Source organism: Phycomyces blakesleeanus (assembly GCF_001638985.1).
Source record: "Phycomyces blakesleeanus NRRL 1555(-) unplaced genomic scaffold PHYBLscaffold_2, whole genome shotgun sequence".
Taxonomy (NCBI): Eukaryota; Fungi; Mucoromycota; class Mucoromycetes; order Mucorales; family Phycomycetaceae; genus Phycomyces; species Phycomyces blakesleeanus.
In genome coordinates this window covers 1,072,943-1,097,560 of record NW_017265135.1, presented here as the reverse complement: position 1 = coordinate 1,097,560, position 24,618 = coordinate 1,072,943, and the positions used below count along the sequence as shown (strand labels likewise).

Here is a 24,618-nt window from a genome sequence, read left to right as displayed (position 1 = left end):
ACCAAGTACAATTCCCGAAATCCAACTTCTCAATTTGTCCATGACAGTCCTGACACTCAAAGCAATGGGAATCAACGATTTACTTCATTTCGATTTCATGGACCCCCCACCGGAAGGAAATTTGTTGCAAGCTCTTGAGCAGTTGTATGCCCTCCAAGCTTTGGATGACGAGGGCTTGTTAACTCGACTTGGCCGCAAGATGGCTGAGTTTCCTCTGGAACCACAACTGTCAAAGATGCTCATTCAATCTGTTGAGCTGAATTGCTCAGAAGAAATTCTGACAATTGTTGCTATGCTGACTGCACAAAATGTGTTTTACCGTCCAAAGGAAAAACAGGCACAAGCAGATGCCAAAAAAGCTAAATTCCATCAACCTGAGGGCGATCATTTGACGTTGCTGACTGTATATAATGGCTGGAAAGGAAGCAAGTTCTCAAGCCCATGGTGTTTTGATAACTTTATTCAGGCACGGAGTATGAAGCGTGCTCAAGATGTACGAAAACAGTTGCTTGGTATTATGGACAGGTAAGCAAACGTCTCCCCTTCTTTTTGTTTTTTTTTTTGTTTTTTTTTGCCTTTGGATTTTTTTTTGATTATTTAATTGCGATCACTTTTAATTATAGATACAAGCATGATATTCTTTCCTGTGGTCGCAACTATGCCAAGGTCTGTCGTGCTTTGGTGTCAGGTTATTTTAGAAATGCGGCAAAGAAAGATCCTCAAGAGGGGTACAAGACACTTTTGGAAGGAACACCAGTTTATATCCACCCTTCGAGTGCATTATTTAACAAAGGCCCTGAATGGTAAGGCATAAAGAATATATAACTAAGATTTAACTCAAAGATATTTATACTGTCTTAATATTTTAGGGTTATTTACCATGAAATTGTGTTCACCTCGAAAGAATATATGCGCGAAGTTACAGCAATCGATCCTAGATGGTTGTCAGAAGCTGCACCCACATTCTTCAAGGTGGCTGACGCAAATAAGATCTCAAAACGCAAGAGGCAAGAGAAGATCGAAGTAAGATTATTTAGTATATGTGTAAAAGACAACTATATTGATTATTTTGTCGTGTACAGCCCTTATACAACAGATACGAGAAGCCAAACCAGTGGCGTCTCAGCAAAGTCAAACGTGGTGGAAGAATCAGTCAGACATTTGGTTAAAGACATCAGTTCTGTACTTTATTTTAATCTATTATTTTATTTTATTTTTTCTAAAAAAAAATCCTCGAATCTCTATGTTTGCTTTAATATATATATATATATATATATATATGTCTCTATGTATATCTGTACAAATCTAGTCTAAGTTCTACGCAGGTACTTTTCGGTTTATGTAAAGATAATGAAATATCTCGGGTGCACCAGGCAAACTATTGGGGTGGTTTACTGGTACAGGTATAGCATGTTCTCTTTTCCATTTCCATCCCATACCGCTTGGTTGGTCCCATACATGTTCTCGTTGACTCGAGAAAGAGACACACAACCAGACCCCGCCAATTCGCACAAGAGATCCAACTTGATGTGCTAGTTTTTGTTGTGAGGTTTGTTCATCATCGTCTCCGCATGCAATTGTGTCGCACAAGCTTTTATCTATTACCACAGAAAAGCCATCATGAAGATCGTGTTGATTCAGTAAGAATAAGAGATTATTCAAACAATCGCCTGCGTACCATTCGATCCGGTCGTACTTGGGAGAAGTCTCTGCCTTCATTTGTTGTATAACATTTTCTGCATAATCGACATTGATCACATGAGGATAGCCATCATCCGCCAAGTGAAAAGCCAATCTCGAGTTTCCACACCCTTTAAATATATACATATATATATTTGTATATTTGGATGTACATATATTTGTGTGGGTATTATATAGGGAAAGATCAATTGATCAATAATGTATACATATATAAACGAAATAAAATAAAATAAAGTAAAGAATATAAAATTCTTATGGTTGCACACTACCAATGTGAAGGATTGGTTCATTAGGATCCAAGTAAGATTCAACTAATGGTTTCAAAGCATCCCAAGAAAGGAGCCATTCAAAATGATTTTCTTGTTCGAATCGACCTTCCCAGTAACTTTTTTCATGGAATGGAACAGCCTTGACTGTACCAACCGACATTTTGTTTGTTACTTGAGAAACTTGTCAATAAACAAGTAAAAAGTCACAGACCTTTTGTGGGCAAGCTCTTTAAACTCCGGAACGATTGTTGCTTGAGCCTAGAAAATAAGCTTATTCTTTCTCGTTTTTTTTTGAAAGAAAAATAAAACTTCTTTTTTCTCTCTCTCTCTTTTAATAAAACAAAATGGTGGTATGGTTACCGTCATCCTTCTCTAAGAAAAATATAAAACAAGATTATACGAAAGCTAAACCAAAAGTTCGGGTTGACTCCTACATAGAAACTCGGCCTTTATCTTAAAGCTGATCTCGAGAATGTGACCGAGCTTGTGCCTGTCGAAGATTACGAATGGCACTTCAAGGTACACCATGAGACCCATTGAATAATATCTTTGAGTTTTTGGTTTTCAAAATTACAAATTAATAATCTTTTAAATACTATTTGCATTGTTTTTGTGTGTAAAAGGTTGAATGTGGAAGTTGCCGTGAAGTTGATGAGTCTTGGATCACTTTTAATCGTCAAGTAGGGAAACCAATATATACGTCTTCTTTTATTTAACAAAACTATAACACGTAAACCTTTAGGATTCATATGATATGTCTGGATCAAGAGGTACCGCAAACTTGGTGATGCGTTGCAAATTCTGCAAGCGCGAGTCAACTGCGCGTAAGTATATACATGTTTTCGCGCCCTCTTTTTATAAAAAAAATAAACATAAACATAACATAGTATAATATAATATAATATAATTTCAATTGGCATTTTGTGTATTCAACCAATATTCTAACAACACATTTACAAATAGAATTTGAAACTAATGGAAAGGTTGTACCTTACACCAAGAGTGGAGAGTTTCAAAAGATCGCAACCTTTGACTGTAGAGGATTAGAGCTCGTAGATTTTTCTCCTAGAGTAAGTGAAAGAATAGAGTGTAATATATATATATATATATATATATATAAAAGGGTGTGTATGTGTATTTTTATTAAAAAAAAACAACGGGATTGTTTCTAGGAATCATGGGTGGCAAAGGGCATAGAATCAGATACCAAATTTGAAGATATCGACTTGTTGGAAGGAGAGTGGGCTGAATATGATGACAAGGTAAGATCAGTGGATTTATATTATTAAGCTAGGATAGAGTTTGAATATATATATATGCAAGAACGTATTAATAATCTTTGTCTTTGTAGTCCAACGAGCCTGTAGGAATATCTGATATTGAAATCAAGTTCAAGAAGGAAAAGTAGATAAAGATGTAATAATACATGTTCTTTGAAAATGCGATTTATAAAACTAGTAATAATAATTTAGCTATATATTATTAAATAATCGCAACCATCTTTTATATAATACAATTTCTATTACCGGCACAAAGAAGTGTGGCGTTGTAAATATTATATATCCAGAAATATGTCTTGTCTCCAAACTTGATAAAAAAAATAAAAGGGACAAATATTATACAATATATATATGTATATATATATATATATTATAAATTATTGAACGATTATATCAATAGATAGCTCTAATGGCTATATGCTATATCAAAGAGTTTAAGATATTGATAGCTGGTATCTGTTTTAATAATGAAATCTACATCTTTTTGGTTGAATATTCTTATAAGCCACTCGTCATTATTGTATCGATACACATTCTTTTTGCAGTATGAAAATCGCCCTGCGCTTCTTCAAGGTACTCTTCAAGAATACTTCGGTCCACATGACGAAAGAATGCACATAAATCATCCAATGCTTTATCCCAGGCATCATAAGAAAACTGTGCAGCATGTGCTGCCCGGGCAGCCGGGGTGTGTTGATAGTGCTGAGGCTCATAGACAGGTTCTGGTGTAGGACGGTGGCTATGATAAGAATAACTACTCTGCTCATTGTATGCCGGCTTGTGGCTATAGTCATATGAGCTTTGGAATGATGGGGAACGTGTTGGTGTCCAGCCTTGGGGGGACTGATAATCTCTATGAAGGCTTGTGCTTGAAGAAACAGCCGATACGTATTTACTAGACCTAGTGGGAAATGGTACAGGTGAACTTTCGGTGTAAGACAAAGGCCGGGAGGTATACTGTTTGACAGGAGGGGTTGATTTCACTCTTCGTTTAGAAGCCGAATATGGTTCTTGAAAATTATCATGGTCGATCATACTATGTCTGTCATCCAGCGGTGAGCTGTGGTAAGACGGAGCCGCGGATATGTAAGAAGAGCGCCTTTGAGGTGGAATCTGCGGCTCGTAGATGCTTTCGTATGGATTATCTAGTACGGGATCTTCGTCATAAACTTCGCGGCTCGGATCAAAAAATGTGGAGGAGCGTGTACTGGGAGTTTGATATACTTTGGATTGCGAGGGTTTTTTCTTGAGGATAGAAACTGGCTCCTCCATAGGGCTTATACTACTAATTGATGTACGAGAGTAATTACTCTCTCTGGAAGGCGATATAGAAGACGATCGTAATGATAACCCCGACTTCTTTGGCTTAACTATCTGCAGGGAGTTATCTCCTTCATCAAAATCTTCGTCGCCGCTAAGAAAATCTAGAGTGGAGGTACGGCGTTGATCCTCAATTAGACAGTTGGGCTGACTTGTGGTAATGGTTGATATTGGTATCTGAGATGAAGATATATGGCTTGATAACGAAAGCATACTCTTTGTCAAAGGATTTGATAAATCTCCAACGTTTGATTGACTTAGATTTCTACTGCTTGAACGCTTAAAAAGACCAAATATTCTGCTAGTAGATCTTTTTGGAGGAGGCGTATAGTCTTGTAAGTTTTTTTATGAGATGATATTATATCTGATTAGTACAGTTATATTTAGTATATATACATATACATATAAATGATATTTTACCAAACATTGCATCGGGAGGACCTTTACTGTACTGCTTCTTAACCCAAGGAGTAAGATAGGTTTTTGCTGCAATACAGCTGTAATAGGCATGCTCTGTAAATTTAATTAAAATTAGCCTGAACTAGTTGGTTTAGGGTTTGGAGAAAAAAAAGAGAAATGAAGAAGAGGGCTCTTTACCGTAAGCAATTATACGATCTATACGAGAATTCAACTCATCTAAATCCATTGTTCTTAATGGCGTGTGCTCTCCTCCGTTACGATTTGCAGGTGTAAGACAGGTCTGAGTACCTGAAGGACTTGCAGAATATACCATTTCACTAGGAGCTCCTACCATAATATATTCTTGATCTTGGTATGGCGAACCATTGTAATCCCCTGGATTATCGTAATATTCGTCATCGCTGTATTGGTTTAAGCGATCCTGTTCTTGGTCTTGATAATAGACTTCTTCTTCTTCCTCTTCTTTGTATTCCTCCTGGTTTTGATCCTCGACTTCTTCACTTGGGTACTCTAACGGACTAGAGCTACGACCATTGGTTTCTGTAACTGTAGCTGTAGCTGTATCTGGCCATTGTTCTTGCTCCTGGTATTGAAAACTTGATTGTGCTTCACTATTATACTTTAACTTTTCTGAAGGTCTCCGGTTTCTGGGTGTCCATCCCTGATTTGTTTCTTTTCTTCCCTCTGGTCTTTTATTCGTTGTTTGCTCTGGTTCGCTGTAAAAAGTTGTAGGCTTATCTTCCTGTCTTGGGGATATTAAAGATCGTCTGTCAACAATGGGGATGGTATAATTTCCTGTTGGTGTGATTGGAGAAGGAATACTTTTGTGTAAAAGATCCTTTCCGTCCTTGGTGTAAACTTCGATTGAAGGCATGCTCCTGCGTCTCTCGATTGTCTTAATAGGTGCTAATAGAGTTTGCTTTACACGGCCAGCAAATTCAAGTATTCGTAGACCTGTTGCACTCAAAGATCTTCGTCTACTACCCTTCTTACAATCTTTACAAGTGTATTCTGGGCGGAGGGAATTGGAGGGCTTTGGTTTAACAGGTTCTTCTTTTTTACATTTGTGACATATATTAACTGATGGCCTTTCGACCGAGTTGCTACGTGCAGAAGAAGCAGTGGGTGGCGGGAGACGTGAAGGAAACCGACTGTTGATTGCATTAATTTATTAGTTTCTAAAGATACAAATATCAAATTGATGCTCACCGATGAGCATAACGCTCTTCTTCTTCATCATCATCTTCTTCTTGTTCTTGCTCTTCGTCATTAAAATCGGCTTTGTCTTTGTCTTCCTCTTCTAACTTGGGATATGCTTTGTTATTTGCAACGTTTCCTTTCATATTGCTATGACCGTTCCGTTTATGATCAAATCCTTCGTCATGAACGTCTTCATCTTCATCTTCGCTATCTGATTCAACTAAAAGAGGACGTTCAAAATCCAATGGATCAAGTGATTTGGCTATGTCAGACATCAAGGCTTCCCTACTGGGTGTATCCACGCTGATACTATTGGGTGGTTCTGGAATAGATGGATTGAAATCATTTGTTTTCATGATGGGTTTTTCTAGATTTTGTGGTGTATCAAAACTTTCTGTCAATATATATATATAACTTGATCTAATTGAATAAAATAAGAATAATAACAAACCTCCTATATAGTCATTAATATCATCGATAAGATCTCGCATCATTTCTATAGAGAATAAAGTTAAAATGGAAAAAAAGCAGGGTGTTATAACCAAAAGGCTTAATTAAAGAATACCCCAAACCAAATATCGCTTATATATATATATATGTATGTAATTTACCTTGATTATTATAATCAGATAAAATAGTTCTTCTTGTCATGTTCTTTGATATCAGCAACAAACAGAAAAAACAAAGGCTAGGATAAATCGGTAGGAATTAACAAGGTTCTCTGGTAGTGTGGTGTAGAATAGGCAAAGTTTACTGTGAAGGGAAGAAAGGCATAAAAACTAATACGTTTTGTCTTTCGAAACAAGTCAAAAGAAAAACATTTCCAAATCGAGGCAATAATCATAAACATCTTGCCTCGTTTTTTTGTACACAAACATTTACAAATCTGTATGCATTTATATATATATCCACAGTCTTGTCCTACACACACACACACAGGCGCTTTATACGGTTGTATATTATTTAGTTTAAAAGAAAATTGTAATGTGTTTATATAAAACCCATTTTAAGGATGCCATTATTACAACCACTTCTTTATGGCACCTGTATTTTGGCTTGCTGTCCCTCATCCTCTATGAAGCAATAGAGCTACATAATAATAATAATAGTAATAAAGGCTCTCTTATTTCTCTCTTCCTCTTTTCTTCAAAGAGTATTTTAATTTGAGGACCGAACAATAAGACCATTTCTTGTTTTAATAAATAAATAAAAATAAAAACAAAATAAAATAAAATAAAATAAAAAACAAAGATCTCTTAATCTTGTTTATCATGTCAGCCAATTATTCGAATGGAATGGGAGCAGCAAGTCAATGGCAAGGTTACCAGGGTGACAGATCACACAATAATACCATGAATGGTTCATATGAAGGATCCCAAGGTGGCAATCCCAACTATGGTGGTAATTACGGACAGAATAGATCACAGAATTACAATAGAGGACGTGGTGGCCGTGGCCGAGGACGTGGCGATAATCGTAATCTAGGACGTGGCGGCGGCGGTGGTGGTTATAGATTTAACAGCCACACTTCTCGTCAAAAGCAGGCAAGTACAAACATATTAGCAATAAGTATAAAAAAGTGAATGAATTAAAGGTAGTCTATTTGGGGCACAACAGACGGCTTTACTTATCATATACAAATATATATATATATTTTTATGATATTGAAGGATTTTACTATTGTTGATTTTTCTCCAGAGACACTGGAAAGACAATACCGGGCATTCTATTCACCTTCATTTGTGAGTGATCCATGGGAAGACTTGAAGAATTCATCTTCATAAATAATATGTATAATATTGCTATACATATATATCTTTCTCTACCTCTACATCTTCATCTTCATCTTCCTCTTCCTCTTCCTCTACGTCTAACTCTACACATATATAGGTGTGTGTGTACAGTGTGGCTATATTTTCTTTACTAAAAAAATTATATATAAAAGACAGAATTGTTTAATAATGGAGAAGAGGGTATATGCATTACTTTAAAACAATAAAGAAGAGAAGAACAAAAAACAAAAACAGAGATGGGCTATGTAAAATTAATAAAGGAGTATTTACTTGATTTTTTTTTCTTCTTCTTTATTTCGTTTGTCTCAAGAGTAAAGATCATCAGCATTCATGTTTTCTGCTTCCACCTTGACAAGATGCTTTCCTGGGATCATCACTAATCCTACAAGACGTTTTTCATCTAAAAGATAATAATATGCAATATATATATATTTAAAGAAAGAAAAATAAAGTCCAAAAAAAAGTCCACATTTGAACGAGTAAATATGATATTGAATTGAATCTAAAATGATATTGCAATCACCTCCTCTGAATTCCTCTGCATGAGCAAGGATAATATTCTTGTCCTTGTCGACACACATAAACACGCCTATAAACGTTCTGCCATCGCTAATCTGTATACGTGTCTTAAAATTCAAGTAGGTGCGCAATCTCTGGATATTCTCGGTATCGGCCACCATGAACAAATTCTTTATAAACGAATAAAAATTTATATATATGTGTGTGTGTTTAAGCGAGGGTGACAATGCCACATAAACTTTTTACTCAAAACCCACTCACTCAAGACTGAGCAAGAGTATCAACAGCCGGAGTCACAATTCTCTGCTTAATTTTTGGCCCTGTCTCATATACGATCCCAAGACAATTCTAAGGGTTTTTTTAAAAAAAAAAATTGAGCGTAAAACACCACATGTATTGTGTAGTCGGTGTCGCTCACAGATGTGCTTAACTTTTTATTCCACCACTTTATAACGGAAACAGGTCGGTTTTAATAATAAAGGAATTCATTAAATCAGGCTAGAGTGAGGCAGCTGTCACGAGAGTCATAGATTATGGATTTGGCAGACATTACTTTATTTTTGCCAATCATTTAATAAATAAGTTCTACTATTGTTTATACAAATCCCTCTTGTCGAACAATATAATGGATAATTATAAAAGTGCCTTTATACACACAAGATAATGAACGACTTGTTAATATCAGAAAGGCTTAGACCATCGAGAAAAGAAAATCAATGTGTATTTAAAGGGCTTTAATATTTTATCAGTGTTAACTGATTATCACAAAATATGCGCAAGATTATTTTGCAAGATAACATGCTGTTTCGGGCTAAGTATAAAGCCAATCTATTCTTCAACCTGATATTGTTCAGTGGTCCAGATTTTCTTGCGTTCAAAAACGCAATTCATGCTACACTGCTAAGCTGTGTGTGAACCAGAAAATGTTTTCTTACAAAGAGCCATCCCAGTTTTTTTTAATGACATATGTAACTACAAAATCTATACCTAGATATAAATAGTAACCAGACAACTATTCAGACAATTTTTCTGCATCGACAGGACGACCAATCAGACCGAATGCATGGATGTCACCCACAGAAAGAAATGAGATAGGATATTCGGGCATCTACGTGAGGTGGGCTACCTTTTTCGATTCTGGAAACAGCACAACAGAGTTTCGGGACCTATCCATTTTCTAAAAGTATCGAACAAAAGGAAGCCTCCTAACAATATATCAAGTCGAAGCATCGGTTCAGTACTGGGCCTGTGGGGTAAATAGACAATTGGGCTGTAAATTTGTATACGATCTGTTGTATAGCTTAGCAGAATCCCTTTGATTCTGCTGGAGAAGAGATGTAAGCGACATTATTGTAATATGCTCTTTTAGATTTCTTTATTAATACTTTATAAGTATAATATATGAAATAATGGCAAGGCTATTGATTATTACTCTTAAGAATCAAGTTGTTTCTTTATGATTATAATAAAAATAAGTACAACAGTTAATTGGAGCAATTTAATAAAATGGCAGGATTACTTATTATCATAGTAGGGGACAAGTGTAAACCGGGCTTCGGACAGGTAATCGCACCGAATTATGTGCGATCGGTTGTACATATTATTCACCCAAAAGAGAAACTGATGTTGAGATTTGTCACAAGGGAAACAATACCTGCCATCACCAAAGTCACATTAACCCGCTCAATTCTACGCCCCCAGGCCATCCCATTCTCTGTTTTCGTCTATGTTTGTGAAATGTGTATCTATCACTGTAGAAAATACTTTCCATATATAGAGTGAAGAAGATATATACATAGCATTCATTCTGTAACGTAAGAGCCAATATTGGTGTACAATACACCTCCAAGATTACCCGACCTATCTAAAATAAGCTATACAGATTATTGCTTGTCTTTAAATAACAATACAATCACACATCTTTTTGGCTGTCTCTATGAGGTCACACATTCTAAAATAAAAAGTAAAAATAAAATAAAAAAATAAGCCCTTGTGGACTTTTGCGCAAGGGCACCTCCCCTCACCACACCACCCCTTTATTTTTGGATTATTTTTTTTGGCTCCCCTGCCCTGTCAACAGGCTATGCACGTTTCCCGGATCCCTGAATTCATTGGCAGCACAAAATGTATCGAAAGATTAGACCAGAGAACTTTTCACTGTTTAAACGGGCATGACGACCGGGTTTGTGACACAGTTCTCGCGACAGGACCAATGCAATTGAACGCCTCTTTTTTATTTATTTCTTTCCATTCCAAAACCACTTCCTCTCCCTCTTTCTCTTTCATTCGATTTAATTCTTTATCAATATCAGACTGTTTCTGAGTCATGAAGTTCTCGCATCAGATTCAGTTTAACGCTGTCCCTGATTGGGCAGACCATTATTTACCGTAAGTCAAATATAATATACATACATACATACATACAAACCTGTAAAATTTTCTTTTCTTTTTATAGATACTCTAATCTCAAGAAACTTATCTATTCCATCGAAAAAGACAGAGTCAATGGTACTCATGAACACTCCCAAGATCTAGAATATGCTCCCAGTGAACAAACAGCCCTCATGAGGGATCAGATTCAGGACAGCAATTCCGTGTTTGCAGCTGCACTAGACAAATCTCTCGACAAAATTGTTAAATTTTATGCCAAAAAGGAAACAGAACTCTACGACGAACTGGACCAACTTGTACTTGAGATTGAATCTCTTGATAGCTCTCGTCGCCCGTCGCACCAGGATGAAGAAATCACTCTTGGAGATACCCCTCACCCCCATCATCGGGCTGATTTCCCTCGACGAGAATCAAACCTGGATGGAGACTCTCTTCCAGCAAACATCATTTCTCAAAACTTGACAGATACTTACTGCGATCACGAAGCAGGGATTGAACCCGGAGGTGGTGGAGGTGGAGGTGGAGGAGGTACAACTGGCTGGTCAAACAACAAAATCAGTCCAGATGCAACATCCGAACTCCGGAAGCGAACAATCGATCTATTTGTTTTGTTGTCCGAATTAAAGTCCTTTGTAGCTCTCAATCTGACGGCTTTTGCAAAAATCCTAAAGAAGTACGACAAGATTACCAACAGCAACCTCAAGCGAGACTACACCGCCAGTCACGTCAGCCAGGCATATCCTTTCAAGAGCGCCACAAAATCCCGGTTGAATGAACGAATCCAGCAAACTGAGCGAGCCTATGCTTTTTTGGAAACCAACAACAACCTTGACCAAGCCATCGATGAACTAAAGGCTCATTTGCGTGAACATATTGTCTGGGAACGCAATACCGTCTGGCGTGACATGGTCGGGCAGGAGCGCAAGGTCCAGACTGTCGGCGTAGGAGAATCCGATATGATGCAGATCAAGACCCCTTGTGGCAGTCTCAAGATCGATCGCGAACAAGCTATCCATACTTTCTTCTTGGTAGCCAGTATCTTGGTATTCGTTATACTATTACAGGTCGAAATATTTGCGCACATTGAACAGAACAGATGCTTTGCCATACTTGTATTTGCCAGTATTCTTTGGGCTGGAGAAGTAAGTCAAAGCTTAAATCATCTAATTAGACTTGCGCGCAAATATCAAAGACATATATGTATATATGTGTATATATACATATGCACACATACAAAAAAAATAGTCGGCAAAAACTAAGCCAAGCTAAAGAAAACTCGACTGAACTATAAATCAAACAAACAAGCAAAAACATTTCCCCTGTTCTTCCCTTCAGAAAATAATAACATTATTATGTTATACTTATAATTTTAGGTGATGCCCTTGTTTGCTACTGCTCTCTTGGTTCCAGTATTGGTTGTCACCCTGCGTGTAATGCGCTCTGAAGATGGAAACTTTACGCGTCTCAGTGCTCCGGATGCAACCAAACGTGTGTTTGCCAGCATGTTCTCACCCGTAATTATGCTTCTGTTGGGTGGATTTGCAATTGCAGGTGCATTAAGTAAGTTTGGCATTGCCAAAGCTATGGCGACATTTGTCTTGTCCAAAGCAGGCACACGTCCAAACCGAGTTTTACTGGTCAACATGTTGGTTGCAACCATTGCCAGTATGTGGATCAGTAATGTGGCCGCACCCGTCCTTTGCTTCTCCTTGATTCAGGTATATCAAAACTATACAAACTTTACTGCCTGCTTTTTTTTTCTTAAAACGGATCAAATGAAGAGATACTCACATTCATATATAGCCTATTTTACGTACTTTGCCAGTCGATTCTCGTTTTGGACCATGTCTTATAATTGGAATTGCCTTGGCTTCAAACTTGGGTGGTATGACTTCACCCATTTCATCTCCTCAGAACATTATTGCCATCCAGAACATGAACCCAGCACCCTCTTGGGGAGTCTGGTTTGCAGTCGCAATTCCCCTTTCGATCATTGGCAATATCATCGTCTGGATGTTCCTCGTCTGGAGTTATGAGCCCGAGAAGCAAACACCTCATATTCACGCCATTCGTGCCTCAAACGATCCTATCAATTCCACCCAGATATATGTTTGCCTAGTTACCCTGATCACGATCATCCTCTGGTGTCTTGCACACACCTACCAAGAGATCTTTGGTGACATGGGTATCATTGCTATATTGCCTTTGATCGCTTTCTTTGGTACTGGCCTTTTGACCAAAGACGACTTTAACAACTTTTTGTGGAATGTTATTATGCTGGCCATGGGTGGAATTGCACTCGGAAAGGCTGTCGAAAGCTCTGGATTGCTACAGGCAATTGCTGTTCAGATCGAAGCCTTGGTTGTTGACATGAATGCTTTCCAGGTTCTGTTTACCTTTAGCTGCCTGGTTCTCGTGATTGCTACATTTATTAGCCATACTGTGGCTGCTCTGATTGTTTTACCTATTGTTGCCGAAGTGGGTGCCAGAATGGATGACCCAAGACCCAGCATGCTGGTGATGGTATGTACACAAAGGGACATTGTGCGATTGTGTGATTGTACGATATTGTGGTACTGATCTGTACAACTACGTTGTTGCTTGGGATTGTAGGGAACTGCCTTCATGTGTTCAGCTGCCATGGGCCTACCTGTATCCGGTTTCCCCAACATGAATGCCATTGCTCAAGAAAATGAACTGGGTCAACCTTACTTGACTACCAAGGACTTTGTTCGCAATGGCATTCCTTCTAGTGTATTTGCTATGATTTGTGTTACTACTATAGGTTATCTTCTTATGACAGTGGTTGGTCTGTAAATTTAGTGATATTTCTTTTTACCCTTTTGTTCTTTCTTTTACCATAATCTATTTTTCTTTTTTTAATTTTCTTATTACTTTTAGACAACTTTTTGTGTAAACCGTTTACCTTGAAATATTTCCCTGGATATTTGCAGCTTTACCTCACCTTACTTTACTTTATATCACCCAATATCCTCCACAAATTTACCTTATATATATATATTTAAAAGCAAAAAGTTGAACTCAATGAGATTACATTTTATTCGCAGCTACTGCTGGTATTACTTCTAACGTTATAATTGGTATTATCGTTATTATTAAGCGACATTACTTATAATCAGTAACTTGATCTGTTGATTGAGGTTATCAACAATTGTACACGTACATATACCAAATAAATGCGCACGCAGAAATAACTTGTTTTAGATCAATAAGTCCTGAAATGTGTCAAGGGTGTGTTTCATTGAATTACACATCAATAGAATAAAGTTATCCCCCAAAAAACTGTCAGAAATAAAGATTAAGAATGCGAATGGGAAAGGGGACCCTTGTTTTCTTATTCTTCTTTTATGTGTGATAATCGCATAGTCGGACCTACTACTATTTTCGTTTCCTTTTTTTGCTGTTAAAATATATGCATATATAAACATGTGTCATTCTCTGAAGAAGTACTTACAAGGCATAAATTTGAAAATTATATTTTTTTATCTTTATTGATAATATTTGGAGAGCGCCCCACCCCCCCCTTTTTTTTTATTCTCTTCTTTGGATCCCTAATCCTAGGAAACCGACATTTTTTGATGGTAGCCAATGTTTCGGTTCTTACAAAATCACCTACATGTGGCTTGTTATCCAAAGTCTAATAATTATACCTGGCCCCTAACGATCCTTTTTGTATAATAAGTCTTCGGGTTAATCCACTGTACCCACCCACATCAGGCTACCCACTCACAGTCACGGCGAGTCTGTTGCTGCAACAATCTGACATGCTTGACTCCCTCCCCCCTTGTCTGGTTAAAACTCAGGAAGGAAGCCAGCTTGGTTGTTCATCGATTGATCATGCCACAAGAAACAATCCATCCTGATTCCAGTGGTATCTGGGTATTCGGCTATGGTTCTCTTATCTGGAAACCACCACCGCAGTACGAGTCCAGGCGAGTAGACTTCTTATCGAATAAAATACAATATTAAAAAATATATTTCTACACACACACAGAAAGAGAGAGAAAAAGAGAGGACCAAACAATTAACATGTAACTTCATTAGAATCGTTGGATACATCAAGGGCTATGTAAGAAGATTCTGGCAGGTGCGTTGAATTTGTATTTCTTATGTAGAACTCCCAAAAAAGAATAAAAAATAGTATATTAAGAATACTAACAAGAGAGTAGCACAGCGAAGATCATCGAGGAACACCAGAAAAACCTGGCCGTGTGGTGACCTTACTTCCCTATGAACAATGGAAAAACTCTGGAGACGAGGTAAAAGAATAAGAAATACATACATACATATATAAGGAGGGCTATCTTTTATTGTTGTTGTTATAATCGTTACATTGTAGTGATATGATTTATTGTATTAATATTTTCAACTTGGATAAAACTCTCTTTAATCATCATAATATATGCATATATAAAGCATGGTCATGATGGCATTACATGGGGTGTTGTATTCAAGATTCCTTCTGACGATGTAGAGACAACACGCGCCTACCTTGATCACCGAGAAAAGGTAAGAAATGTACTTAGACTTATTTCTTTGTACTGTAACAATGTGTTAATCTTAGAGGTAATTTGCTTTTTTTATAACAATTTGGTTAGAATGGCTATACAGTACATTCTGTAGACGTTTACACCGATAAAGACGACAAGGTTCCCGTAGTAGAAAAGGTGCGCTGGCTTTTCTGCTGGTTATAAAAGAGAGAAAGATACGACAACTAACTTTTTCATGAAGGCTCTTGTATACATTGCCACAGAAGACAACGAAGCCTATGTTGGATTTGCACCAGCAAAAGAGATCGCCCAACAGATTCATGACACATATGGTAATATCTAGAGTAGAATAGACTTGCATGTAGATTATATTTTCTTTCGTTATTCTCCTAAGAAGAAGACCATTAATCCATGTGTATACAGGTCCATCTGGCTGGAATGCAGAGTATTTATTAGAGCTTGCTGATGCTCTACGAGAAATTGCGCCACAACACCGCGATGAACACATCGAAGAATTGGCATTACTTGTAAAAGAACTTATACAAAACTCCTCAAAAGACTCATAGAAAATAGAGTACATTACGGGGGGAGGGGGAAAGGGGTCAATTCAGAATCGACCTTTAAATTGACCCCTTTTTTCCTATAGTGGTATATGCTTGATCACTGTAATGCAAGTAATATTTTGAGTTGATCTACGCAAAAATAAAAAAATATAAATAAATCAGTATAAAATACCAATATATACCTTTCTCTACCTAAGTGGATTGAAGGTTGTTTATTTATTTGTGCTTTTTGGAGACATTGGCTTTGGTTAAAGCATCAATCTTATTTTCATTCATTGGAAATTGCATCAAGGATAGGATCCTTCTTTGTTGGATTGCTTAGACTGCCAATTTGATTGTAATTACATGTAATTATTAATAATTGCAAGTTCTTTAAAAGAATCAACCAAAAACATTTTCATTTCTTTGATATTTAATTCATTCGGTGTTGACAGACCAAATCCCTTTAAAAGCCATCAAGACGGACTCAAGCAATCAAGTTAATTTTCTGCACATACTGACCGTCTATTTGAGATGGATTTAGTAGTGGTTAAAGATGACTTCCTTGAAGAAAAATAATAAATACTACTATAGCCTTGATAAATTATATGTGAATTATTACAAGATGCTGTATTGCCGGCTTTGTTAATACGCGGGCATTTAATTCGAGAACTTTATGCGTCACGTAGAATGCGTAACGCCATCGTCACGGAAAGTTAACCATTGTGTGGGTGGGGAGAAAGGTAGTGTAAGCAGGCGTGAAATTAAAATAGGGCAAGAGAAGGATCACCATATTATTAATATTATTATTAATACTATTATTATCTGACTCTTACTGTTTTTATTTTTATTCTCATTTTAAGCTTATTTTGTCTATAATGGTGAGAAAAAAGACCCAAATAAAATCACTATAAGGCATACACACATATATATACTTTCTAAACGTCAACTCACAATCACGACTATATGACAGTTACTTCGTATTCGTTCAAAGGAGGGCATGATTAGAGTCCAAGTCGATCCAAAGGACACATTCGCTACACTGGGTCAAAAAGTATTACCTTTCACTACTCATCATAAACTCTCAAAGTCTAAATATCCTCTTACTTCTGCAGATCGCAGCGGAACTCAAGTTAGACGATGTTTCTACACTCGCATTAGGTGAACAGCCTAATTCTGAATCCGCAACACCAATCTCCCACATGGCCACAAAGACAATTTCAGAAGCTCATCTCCAGTAAATAGAATAATAATAGTATTTAACATTTTTGCTTTGCGAGTAAAGTACATTGTGTTAATTTTAGTATGATTACTGTGTAGACATGGCAGTATGCTCTTCGTGTCTTACAAAGAATCATCACCTCCATCCACAACCTCTACAACTACTACGACTGCTACGACAACTACTGCAAAAGACAGTACACCGACAACGGGCAGCGACGCAGTTAAACAGGACGATATCGACAACTTTTTAGAGAAGGAGCGAGGATTGATTAAACGTTCCAAGGATACCAAGTTGTAAGACGTATAGTACATTCAAGAAAGAAGTAAATGGAGTCATTTAAGAATTTGGTCGATTGATTAAATAGTTGCCGTCATGGTGCTCATGCAATGTGTGATTATTGCATGCCTCTCGAGGTAAAGTATATATTTATAGCTTTATTACTCTTACTGTACGTTGGTTATCTGTACAATGCAACTCACATTTATTCTCTTTTTAAAAAAATTATTTGTGTGTACTCGCTTGATCGATATATATGTATGTATATTTTAGCCATACGATGCAGGTTATTTGGAAGAAAACAAAATCAAGCACATGTCGTTCCACTCGTACTTGCGTAAAATAGATGCTGCGCAACAAACAAAAGCCCCTTCAGCAACAACACAGCAAAAGTTGCCACTTCTAGAAGAGGCCCATTACACTGTCAAGGTACCTTGTACAGGTGCCCACGCTGCGTGGCCCGAGGGTATCTGCACAAAATGTCAACCGAGTGCAATCACACTGCAACGCCAGACCTACCGTATGGTAGATCATGTAGAGTTTTCATCGGCTTCTGTTGTAGATAACTTTTTGAATGCGTGGAGAAAATCTGGGTGCCAGCGGTTTGGCTACCTATATGGCCGCTACGAACCCTATCTGGATGTTCCTCTGGGTATCAAGGCAGTTGTTGAGGCTATTGTAGAGCCTACTCAAGAAGACCACGTGGATGGTATTTCTGTTGCCATGCCATGGGCTGAGGAAGAGCAAGTGAATAAGGTAGCTGCTGCGTGTGGACTTGTCCAGGTAGGAATGGTGTTTACGGATCTGGTTGATGATGGTTCTGGTACAGGAAAGGTACTTGTCAAGCGTCATGGTGACTCGTACTTTTTGTCATCCCAAGAATGTTTGTTTGCAGCAGAGATGCAACGCCGTCATCCCAATATAACCCGGCAGTCAGCTACTGGGCACTTTGGGTCCAAATTTGTGAGTTGTGTGATTTCAGGGGACTTGGAAGGAAATGTGGATGTTTCGGCATACCAGGTTTCCAATAGTCTGGTTGCAATGCACGAAGCCGGAATTGTGGAGGCTAGTCGCAAACCATCAGTTATGCGTGTCAAGGAATCCATTCCTCATGAGCGATATGTGCCTGAAGTGTTTTACAAGTATAAAAACAAGTATAATGTGGTTGTTAAGGAGTCTGCCAAGCCTACCTTCCCGGTGGAATATCTCCTTGTCAATGTAAGCAATAGCTAAACCGATAAATAGAAAGGAAAGGGAACTGTAATGTGTGTGTGTGTGTAAAGAAATATTTGAATATTAATTAAAAATTATCTTGATTTCGTGTTTATTACACTTTAGGTTACACATGGATTCCCTCAGATCCCTTCACCATTATTCCAAGCTTCTGGGTGGAATGAGCTGGCCGGAGGACAGTCAAAGACGGCTGCACTGGCTAAATACTTGTCAAAAACAGATGGAGATCTTGCCCAGAGTCTGAATGATTTCAATGTATTGTGTGCCATTAAATCGACTAATGTGCTGAGTGATGAGGAGTTTGGGCTATTGTGTTCAATTGCAACCCAACCTGGCCAAAGTACATTCGAGTTAGAACACACTTCTGGTTGGAAAACACTGAAAATGTCTCTTGGAGAACCAGGTAAGAAGAAAGAAAATAAATGAACTATAAAAGCTAAATTTGGAGGGTTTTGTTGTGCCTGAATTTCACTAAATTAATTGGTATTATTTTTAATTTAAAACAAAAAAAATGTGTTTGATAGATATCTCGCCACATTATAGCCAGCCATCGTCTCATGGCTCAGGCGTACCAGCGGCTGTTCAAGCTCGAGTAGCATGTCGCTACTGTACATATTCGAATCCCGGAGGACAGGAAAATTGTGATATGTGTGGACTTCCTTTGTCTGATTAAAACAATGCTTCTTATTCTTCTTCTTTTCCTTCCTTTTTCTAATATCTTCTTATGATAATAAACCAACTAACCTGAGGGCAAAGAATGGACTTGACTTACATTAATCACTGTGTAAATTAGCTGTTTTGACAATGCGAATATCATCTTAGTTCAAGGAAGCCAAATCCTACCAGATCAGGAAATGGCCCCGCATAAAGTGAGATTTAGTTTAAGCCATGTGGCAATTCTCCAAAAGTATCAAATTCAACACCACCCTGTGCCATGGTGTGTAACCTGAATAAACGCGCCCGTCTGTTTTATTAGTGAAGAGTATGAAATGAATCCAATCGGCTTTCTTTCTCTTTCTCTCTTTCTCTCTCTATATATTTTTTATTTTATTTACTTTGTTTTGTTTTGTTTTATATTTATTCTTATTTCTATTATCTATCTACACTTACCAGCATATGTCCACTATGGTACCTAATTCTCGCATTATCCCACCTTCAAAAGACGACCACCACCATCGCCCTTCACAAGACAGAAAGACAATGTTTGCACGATTTGGGCATGCCGACATCAACCAGTCTCATCCCCGAACCACTCGCTCCATTAACGATAACCAAGATCACTACGAAACAACCGATCATGACACTAGACACAAGACCTCATCTCTCGAAGGATCATTAGATGACCATCATCGCAAGGTATATTCCTAGTCAGTATTCTTAATTCAAAAGCGCTTATTTTAACTTTCTCTACTAGCCTAACACAAAAGGCACTCTACTAGGCTTTGGTCGTCTATTTAAGAAATTTGGAATGGTAACTTCAAAAACATAATAGTTACAAAAGAAAATAAAAATATATAATTACTCCAAAACAGGCAGTAGAAGAAGATATTCTGGATTTACAACCTCAGGTTCGACCTATACCAGTAGCCAGTCCTGCCTCTCACAACTCTATCAGGTCGTCTCGCATGCATCATAATATTCCACTCGCACCTCCTCCACCCCAGAGTCTTTCGAGCCCAATCCTGACCCCCGAACCCCCAACTCTAACACCAGAACCACCAATACAAGCCGACTATCGCTCCCGTACACCATCTGTCTACAAACAACGATCAAGCTATAGAGACACTTTACCTCAGATCCCAATCACAGCTTCTATATCCCAGCCAGTTCCGGTAACTACTGCCTGTCCCTCCTCACCAGAAGAACAGCCTTCCCGGTGGTCTCAAGCATCTACACGCAAATCATCAGGATCATATTCTATATATAGTACTTTTGCGGAATCTTATCATTCCACAGACATTGCATATATTGAGCCAAAAAATGGAGATGAAAAAGACGACGACGATGAGGATGAGGATGACTCAAATGAAATTATTGTAGCAGAAATAGAAGAAAACGAGGCTCGAGGCCAGGAAAGCAAAAACGGCAATGAAGAAGAGGAGGATGAGGAGGAAGATACGGCTGATACACCCACCCAGAAACAAATTGATAAAAAAACACTTGCAGAGATTGTTCAACAAAATGTCAATCCGCGCCATGGGGCACGTCTGGTACCTGATTCCCCTGACGGAAGTGACTCTGACGAAAACGTTGATGATGATGATGACGATGACGATGACGACGACGATGATGATGATGATGATTTGTTTGTAGATGCTACAGGGCCATCTCAGGAGGATGTGGAACGGGAGAAAAAAGAGGCAACCTTGGCAAAACGGCTGAGTGGTGGACATTTTGGTAGTGCGGGTGGACTGATGTTTAGTGTAATGCCCAATCCAAATAGTAAAATCCAACAAAGACGCAACAGTCGTCCGCCTGAGGATCTTGCAGCAGCGATGCTAAATTGGAAAAGGCAAAGTGGAAGTGCTCCGAAACGACAAATTAATCCTTCAAAGAGTTTTGCCGAGGAAGTACCTTTACCGCTCCCACCTTCATCTTCTGGTGCAACTAGTTCCACAAGTGACTCCCCTACTTCTCTGCCTGCACAAGTTTCTAAAGTCAAGACTAGCGGAAGTACCAATACGATTCCAATGTTTATTTCCGTTTCTGCTCCTACATTTACTACTGCTACTGCTACTGCTACTGCTACTGCTACTGTTACTAGTTCAACCATCAATACCACTTCTACAAACACAAACACCACTCCGTCCGTCGTAAAAATCCCGGAGATTCATCTCCCGATTCAACATCAGCCTCTACCCCCAATTCCAAGCAAAGAGAATCTTACCCATGAGCGTGCCGGATCACACAGCTATCTAGATGTATTTCTGCAAGAATCTTGGACACACCAGACTAGCCATGTTGCACTTGTGAGAGATCCACGCACAAATACATCTCCTAGCGATTCCAGTATTAGTACAAACACTACCACAAGTGAATCGTCGATCGAAAATTTAGATGCCGATACAGAAGCCAAAGAGGCTGCCAAACGGCTTTGGGAAGAAGATGCGACATTTGTGCCCAAGGAGCGTATGGCAGAGTGGTTAGGTCAAACAACAAACAGCAAGGCATTGTATTACTATCTTAATAACTTCCAATTCTCTCGAATGCGCCTTGACGGAGCCTTTCGGTAAGTTAAAAAAAGAGACATATGGACAGATAGACGCAAATAAATAGGCAAAGAAACAATGACAATGATAATGACAATGACAATGCCAATGACAATAATTCGAATAAAATCTTTTATATTATATATATATATATATATTATTTAGTAAATTGTGCAGTAAGCTTTATTTTAAAGCCGAAGCTCAGCAGATTGATCGTATTCTAGAAGTGTTTGCCCAACGATACTGGGCATGCAATCCAAGATGTATATTTGGAAGTGCAGGTATGCAAATATATATCAATTGATACCTCACGCCCCAAAACATATTATTAATATATTTATTAAAAATGCATTAGATATTGTTTATGCTGTGGTTTACTCTCTTTTGCTTCTTAACACTGATCTTCATGTGGCACAAGGAAACTATGCCCGAATGACTCGACAAGCGTTTGTAAAGAACACAATGAGCACAATTCACGAACAGAAAATAAGTGACAACAAACAACGTCGTGGAGTTTCTGACGAAAAAGCGTGGGAGGCAGATATGGAAATATGGCTCAAGGTAAACAGTAGTAATATTAATAATTTAAAATAAAGTAAAGCGTTTCTGTTACATTAGTACGAAGTTACTTATTATAATATTTTAGGATATGTATGTGTCAGTAAAACACCACCAAATCTTACAACCACTATCAGCACCTGGTCATACTCTCGAGAAGCGAAGCAGTATTTTAGGTGGAAGGCGTGTTGCCGACATGAAGCGTAGTGTTAATGGGATGATTCGCAAGAGCACGCGCGAAAGCACTTTACCAGAAGACATACAGCTCAAAACAAGCGTTAGTGCAGCTGTTATGCGATCATCTTCGCCACCTCCACCACCCCGTTCTCCACGCCGAGACTCATTTTCTTCGGTTGCCTCGGCTACTTCGATGGGATCTTTTGTCACCACTCGCACCTTGAGTCAGTCTCGAAAACTGACGCCACAGCCCCCTATGGTTCAATTTATGCACACTCATGGCTCGGCCTTGTTTGCTTCCCAGCCGCCTTATCTCAAAGAAGGTGTCTTGATTCGCAAACATTTACTAGAGAGTGCAACACACAAGGCCAAGCATCGTGAGTGGAGAGAGATCTTTGTGACAATTGGCCAAGGAGAGATCAAAATGTACGCTCTTCATAACTCTGGAGAAGTTGAAAGACGGTCGATGCTGCGGGCCAGCAGTGCAAGCTTTACCAGTTTTGCTGATTCTATTACCAAACAATCTGCGACAGCCTCCTTTTCTAGTGGGCAAGTGGGGAATAAATGGGCCGTAAGTCAACAACCAAATTTTAAAGACATTTGATATTGTTGGGCTGTTTTTGTGTTGTTTTGTTTAAAAAAGTCTCACTATTTTTTTATTATTATTTCAGTCTCATTCACAGCTATTGGGTACAATCCAATTTTCTCACACACTCTCTAATGTCTTACCACCTCCTGGATACAACCGCCAAAGACCTCATGTTTTTGCTATTCAGCAGCCTAATGGAGGAGTGTATTTGTTTCAAGCTGCCTCACAAGAACAAGTAAATGAGTGGGTAGCCACAGCCAACTACTGGGCTGCACGCGAGAGTAAAGAGCCTCTTCCTGGTGGTGTAAGCAACATGGAGTATGGATGGAATTCATGTCTCAACGACGTCTTTCTGGATCTCGACACAATTGAGCGTGTTCCTACCGGAAGTGCTCTGTCTGATCCTGATGCTGTGACGATTTATGATTGGAAACCACCTGCTCCACCAATGGTTGCCAGTCCTCTTAACGAAAAAGAGCAGTACGACTCTCTTCAGAAACATCTCTCGACACTCAACAGTGATATTAATGAACACCGTGAATTAAAAAAGAAGATTCTTATAAAGGTGAGAAAACAAGCATACATATATACTTGTTTAATATAGCTTTTTACCAGTTCTTCTTCTTTACTTTTATCTTTATTACAAAAAAAATGATAATGATATTAATATTAATATTATTATTTTTTCAAGTTTCCTGCAAAGAGTCAGAACCACGCAAAGGTGTTGTCCAACTGGGAATCAAAATCAAAATACATGCTGCACGAAATCATCAAGTACCAAAACTATTGCGACGCCCTTGAAAAAAGCATGGATAAACGCAAGGAAATGTATGAGTCTGAGAGATCACATGCGGATAATGGCATAGACAATGATACCATTCAAGAAATTGAAGAATAATACTACCTTACTTTATCTTGTCTTATTCCTTTATTCATTGATATAGATTATTTATTGATGTTCATTACAAATATCCTCTTCCCTTTCACCTCTTTTCTTTATTTCTATTTACCTATTTACCTATTTACTCACTTACCTACCTATTTACCTATTTATTTATTTATCTATTTATTTACTTCTTCAGCTCAATAATTCCTAATCTTACAACTCGCATTCACACTTAAAATTTTACAAGGTTTCTTCCCTTGATTCTTTCTCTTTGTCTATGTTGCTATAAGCATATAAACATATATATTATTCATACACTTTATTTCGTTATATTAAAATAAAAGCATTTAATGTATTCTTTTCTTTTCATACTCTTTTCTAGTGGTCAGTTAATATCCAGTGGTCTAAAATATTAAGCACAGTCCCACAAACAGTGTGTTATGAAGTGTAGAATACAGCAATAAAATATGTATTGGTGCCGTACTTACTAATATTATCATCGTTAGCATGGCAGTATAT

At 38.0% G+C, this 24,618-nt stretch overlaps 9 protein-coding genes across 9 annotated transcripts; 6 read left to right on the top strand and 3 right to left on the bottom strand.

The window, feature by feature from the left end:
* Window positions 1–1,317: 1,317 nt before the first annotated feature.
* On the bottom strand, window positions 1,318–2,130 carry PHYBLDRAFT_162485 (hypothetical protein; the record flags this gene model as incomplete). The annotated part of the gene is made up of 2 exons (XM_018434634.1): window positions 1,318–1,811; window positions 1,971–2,130. The coding sequence occupies 2 exons, from the start codon at window positions 2,128–2,130 to the stop codon at window positions 1,318–1,320; spliced, it is 654 nt and encodes a 217-aa protein (XP_018297453.1).
* A 184-nt stretch (window positions 2,131–2,314) lies between these two features.
* Window positions 2,315–3,378, top strand: PHYBLDRAFT_139441 (hypothetical protein; the record flags this gene model as incomplete). Its single annotated transcript, XM_018430226.1, has 7 exons — window positions 2,315–2,320; window positions 2,409–2,489; window positions 2,594–2,650; window positions 2,713–2,794; window positions 2,934–3,040; window positions 3,143–3,232; window positions 3,322–3,378. 7 exons carry the CDS (start codon window positions 2,315–2,317, stop codon window positions 3,376–3,378), a joined length of 480 nt encoding a protein of 159 aa, XP_018297452.1.
* Window positions 3,379–3,748: 370 nt separating this feature from the next.
* Window positions 3,749–6,841, bottom strand: PHYBLDRAFT_58460 (hypothetical protein; the record flags this gene model as incomplete). The annotated part of the gene is made up of 6 exons (XM_018440328.1): window positions 3,749–4,902; window positions 4,991–5,083; window positions 5,168–6,141; window positions 6,200–6,584; window positions 6,642–6,686; window positions 6,802–6,841. 6 exons carry the CDS (start codon window positions 6,839–6,841, stop codon window positions 3,749–3,751), a joined length of 2,691 nt encoding a protein of 896 aa, XP_018297451.1.
* Window positions 6,842–7,461: 620 nt separating this feature from the next.
* Window positions 7,462–7,974, top strand: PHYBLDRAFT_162482 (hypothetical protein; the record flags this gene model as incomplete). Its single annotated transcript, XM_018434633.1, has 2 exons — window positions 7,462–7,738; window positions 7,889–7,974. 2 exons carry the CDS (start codon window positions 7,462–7,464, stop codon window positions 7,972–7,974), a joined length of 363 nt encoding a protein of 120 aa, XP_018297450.1.
* Window positions 7,975–8,288: 314 nt separating this feature from the next.
* Window positions 8,289–8,663, bottom strand: PHYBLDRAFT_139438 (hypothetical protein; the record flags this gene model as incomplete). Its single annotated transcript, XM_018430225.1, has 2 exons — window positions 8,289–8,383; window positions 8,507–8,663. 2 exons carry the CDS (start codon window positions 8,661–8,663, stop codon window positions 8,289–8,291), a joined length of 252 nt encoding a protein of 83 aa, XP_018297449.1.
* A 2,118-nt stretch (window positions 8,664–10,781) lies between these two features.
* Window positions 10,782–13,941, top strand: PHYBLDRAFT_129896 (hypothetical protein). Its single transcript, XM_018429316.1, has 5 exons — window positions 10,782–10,890; window positions 10,958–12,035; window positions 12,267–12,611; window positions 12,697–13,416; window positions 13,507–13,941. Exons 1-5 carry the CDS (start codon window positions 10,829–10,831, stop codon window positions 13,708–13,710), a joined length of 2,409 nt encoding a protein of 802 aa, XP_018297448.1. The 5' UTR covers window positions 10,782–10,828; the 3' UTR covers window positions 13,711–13,941.
* An 810-nt stretch (window positions 13,942–14,751) lies between these two features.
* On the top strand, window positions 14,752–16,140 carry PHYBLDRAFT_176656 (hypothetical protein; the record flags this gene model as incomplete). The annotated part of the gene is made up of 6 exons (XM_018437810.1): window positions 14,752–14,846; window positions 14,959–15,001; window positions 15,084–15,173; window positions 15,331–15,423; window positions 15,646–15,736; window positions 15,828–16,140. The coding sequence occupies 6 exons, from the start codon at window positions 14,752–14,754 to the stop codon at window positions 15,968–15,970; spliced, it is 555 nt and encodes a 184-aa protein (XP_018297447.1). The 3' UTR covers window positions 15,971–16,140.
* A 776-nt stretch (window positions 16,141–16,916) lies between these two features.
* Window positions 16,917–19,106, top strand: PHYBLDRAFT_105827 (hypothetical protein; the record flags this gene model as incomplete). The annotated part of the gene is made up of 5 exons (XM_018427923.1): window positions 16,917–17,035; window positions 17,267–17,464; window positions 17,536–17,584; window positions 17,721–18,665; window positions 18,786–19,106. Coding segments are annotated over 5 exons (1,632 nt in total), but the record flags the coding sequence as incomplete, so codon positions are not given.
* Window positions 19,107–22,892: 3,786 nt separating this feature from the next.
* Window positions 22,893–23,817, top strand: PHYBLDRAFT_107057 (hypothetical protein; the record flags this gene model as incomplete). Its single annotated transcript, XM_018427974.1, has 2 exons — window positions 22,893–23,086; window positions 23,268–23,817. The coding sequence occupies 2 exons, from the start codon at window positions 22,893–22,895 to the stop codon at window positions 23,815–23,817; spliced, it is 744 nt and encodes a 247-aa protein (XP_018297445.1).
* Between the last annotated feature and the right edge of the window lie 801 nt (window positions 23,818–24,618).

Bases quoted from the DNA above. Each gene is read 5' to 3' on its own strand.
- PHYBLDRAFT_129896 (XM_018429316.1), top strand. From the start codon at position 10,829: ATGAAGTTCTCGCATCAGATTCAGTTTAACGCTGTCCCTGATTGGGCA. The intron at 12,612-12,696 runs GTATATCAAAAC...ATTCATATATAG, and splicing joins TTTGCTTCTCCTTGATTCAG to CCTATTTTACGTACTTTGCC. The intron at 13,417-13,506 runs GTATGTACACAA...TTGGGATTGTAG, and splicing joins GACCCAGCATGCTGGTGATG to GGAACTGCCTTCATGTGTTC.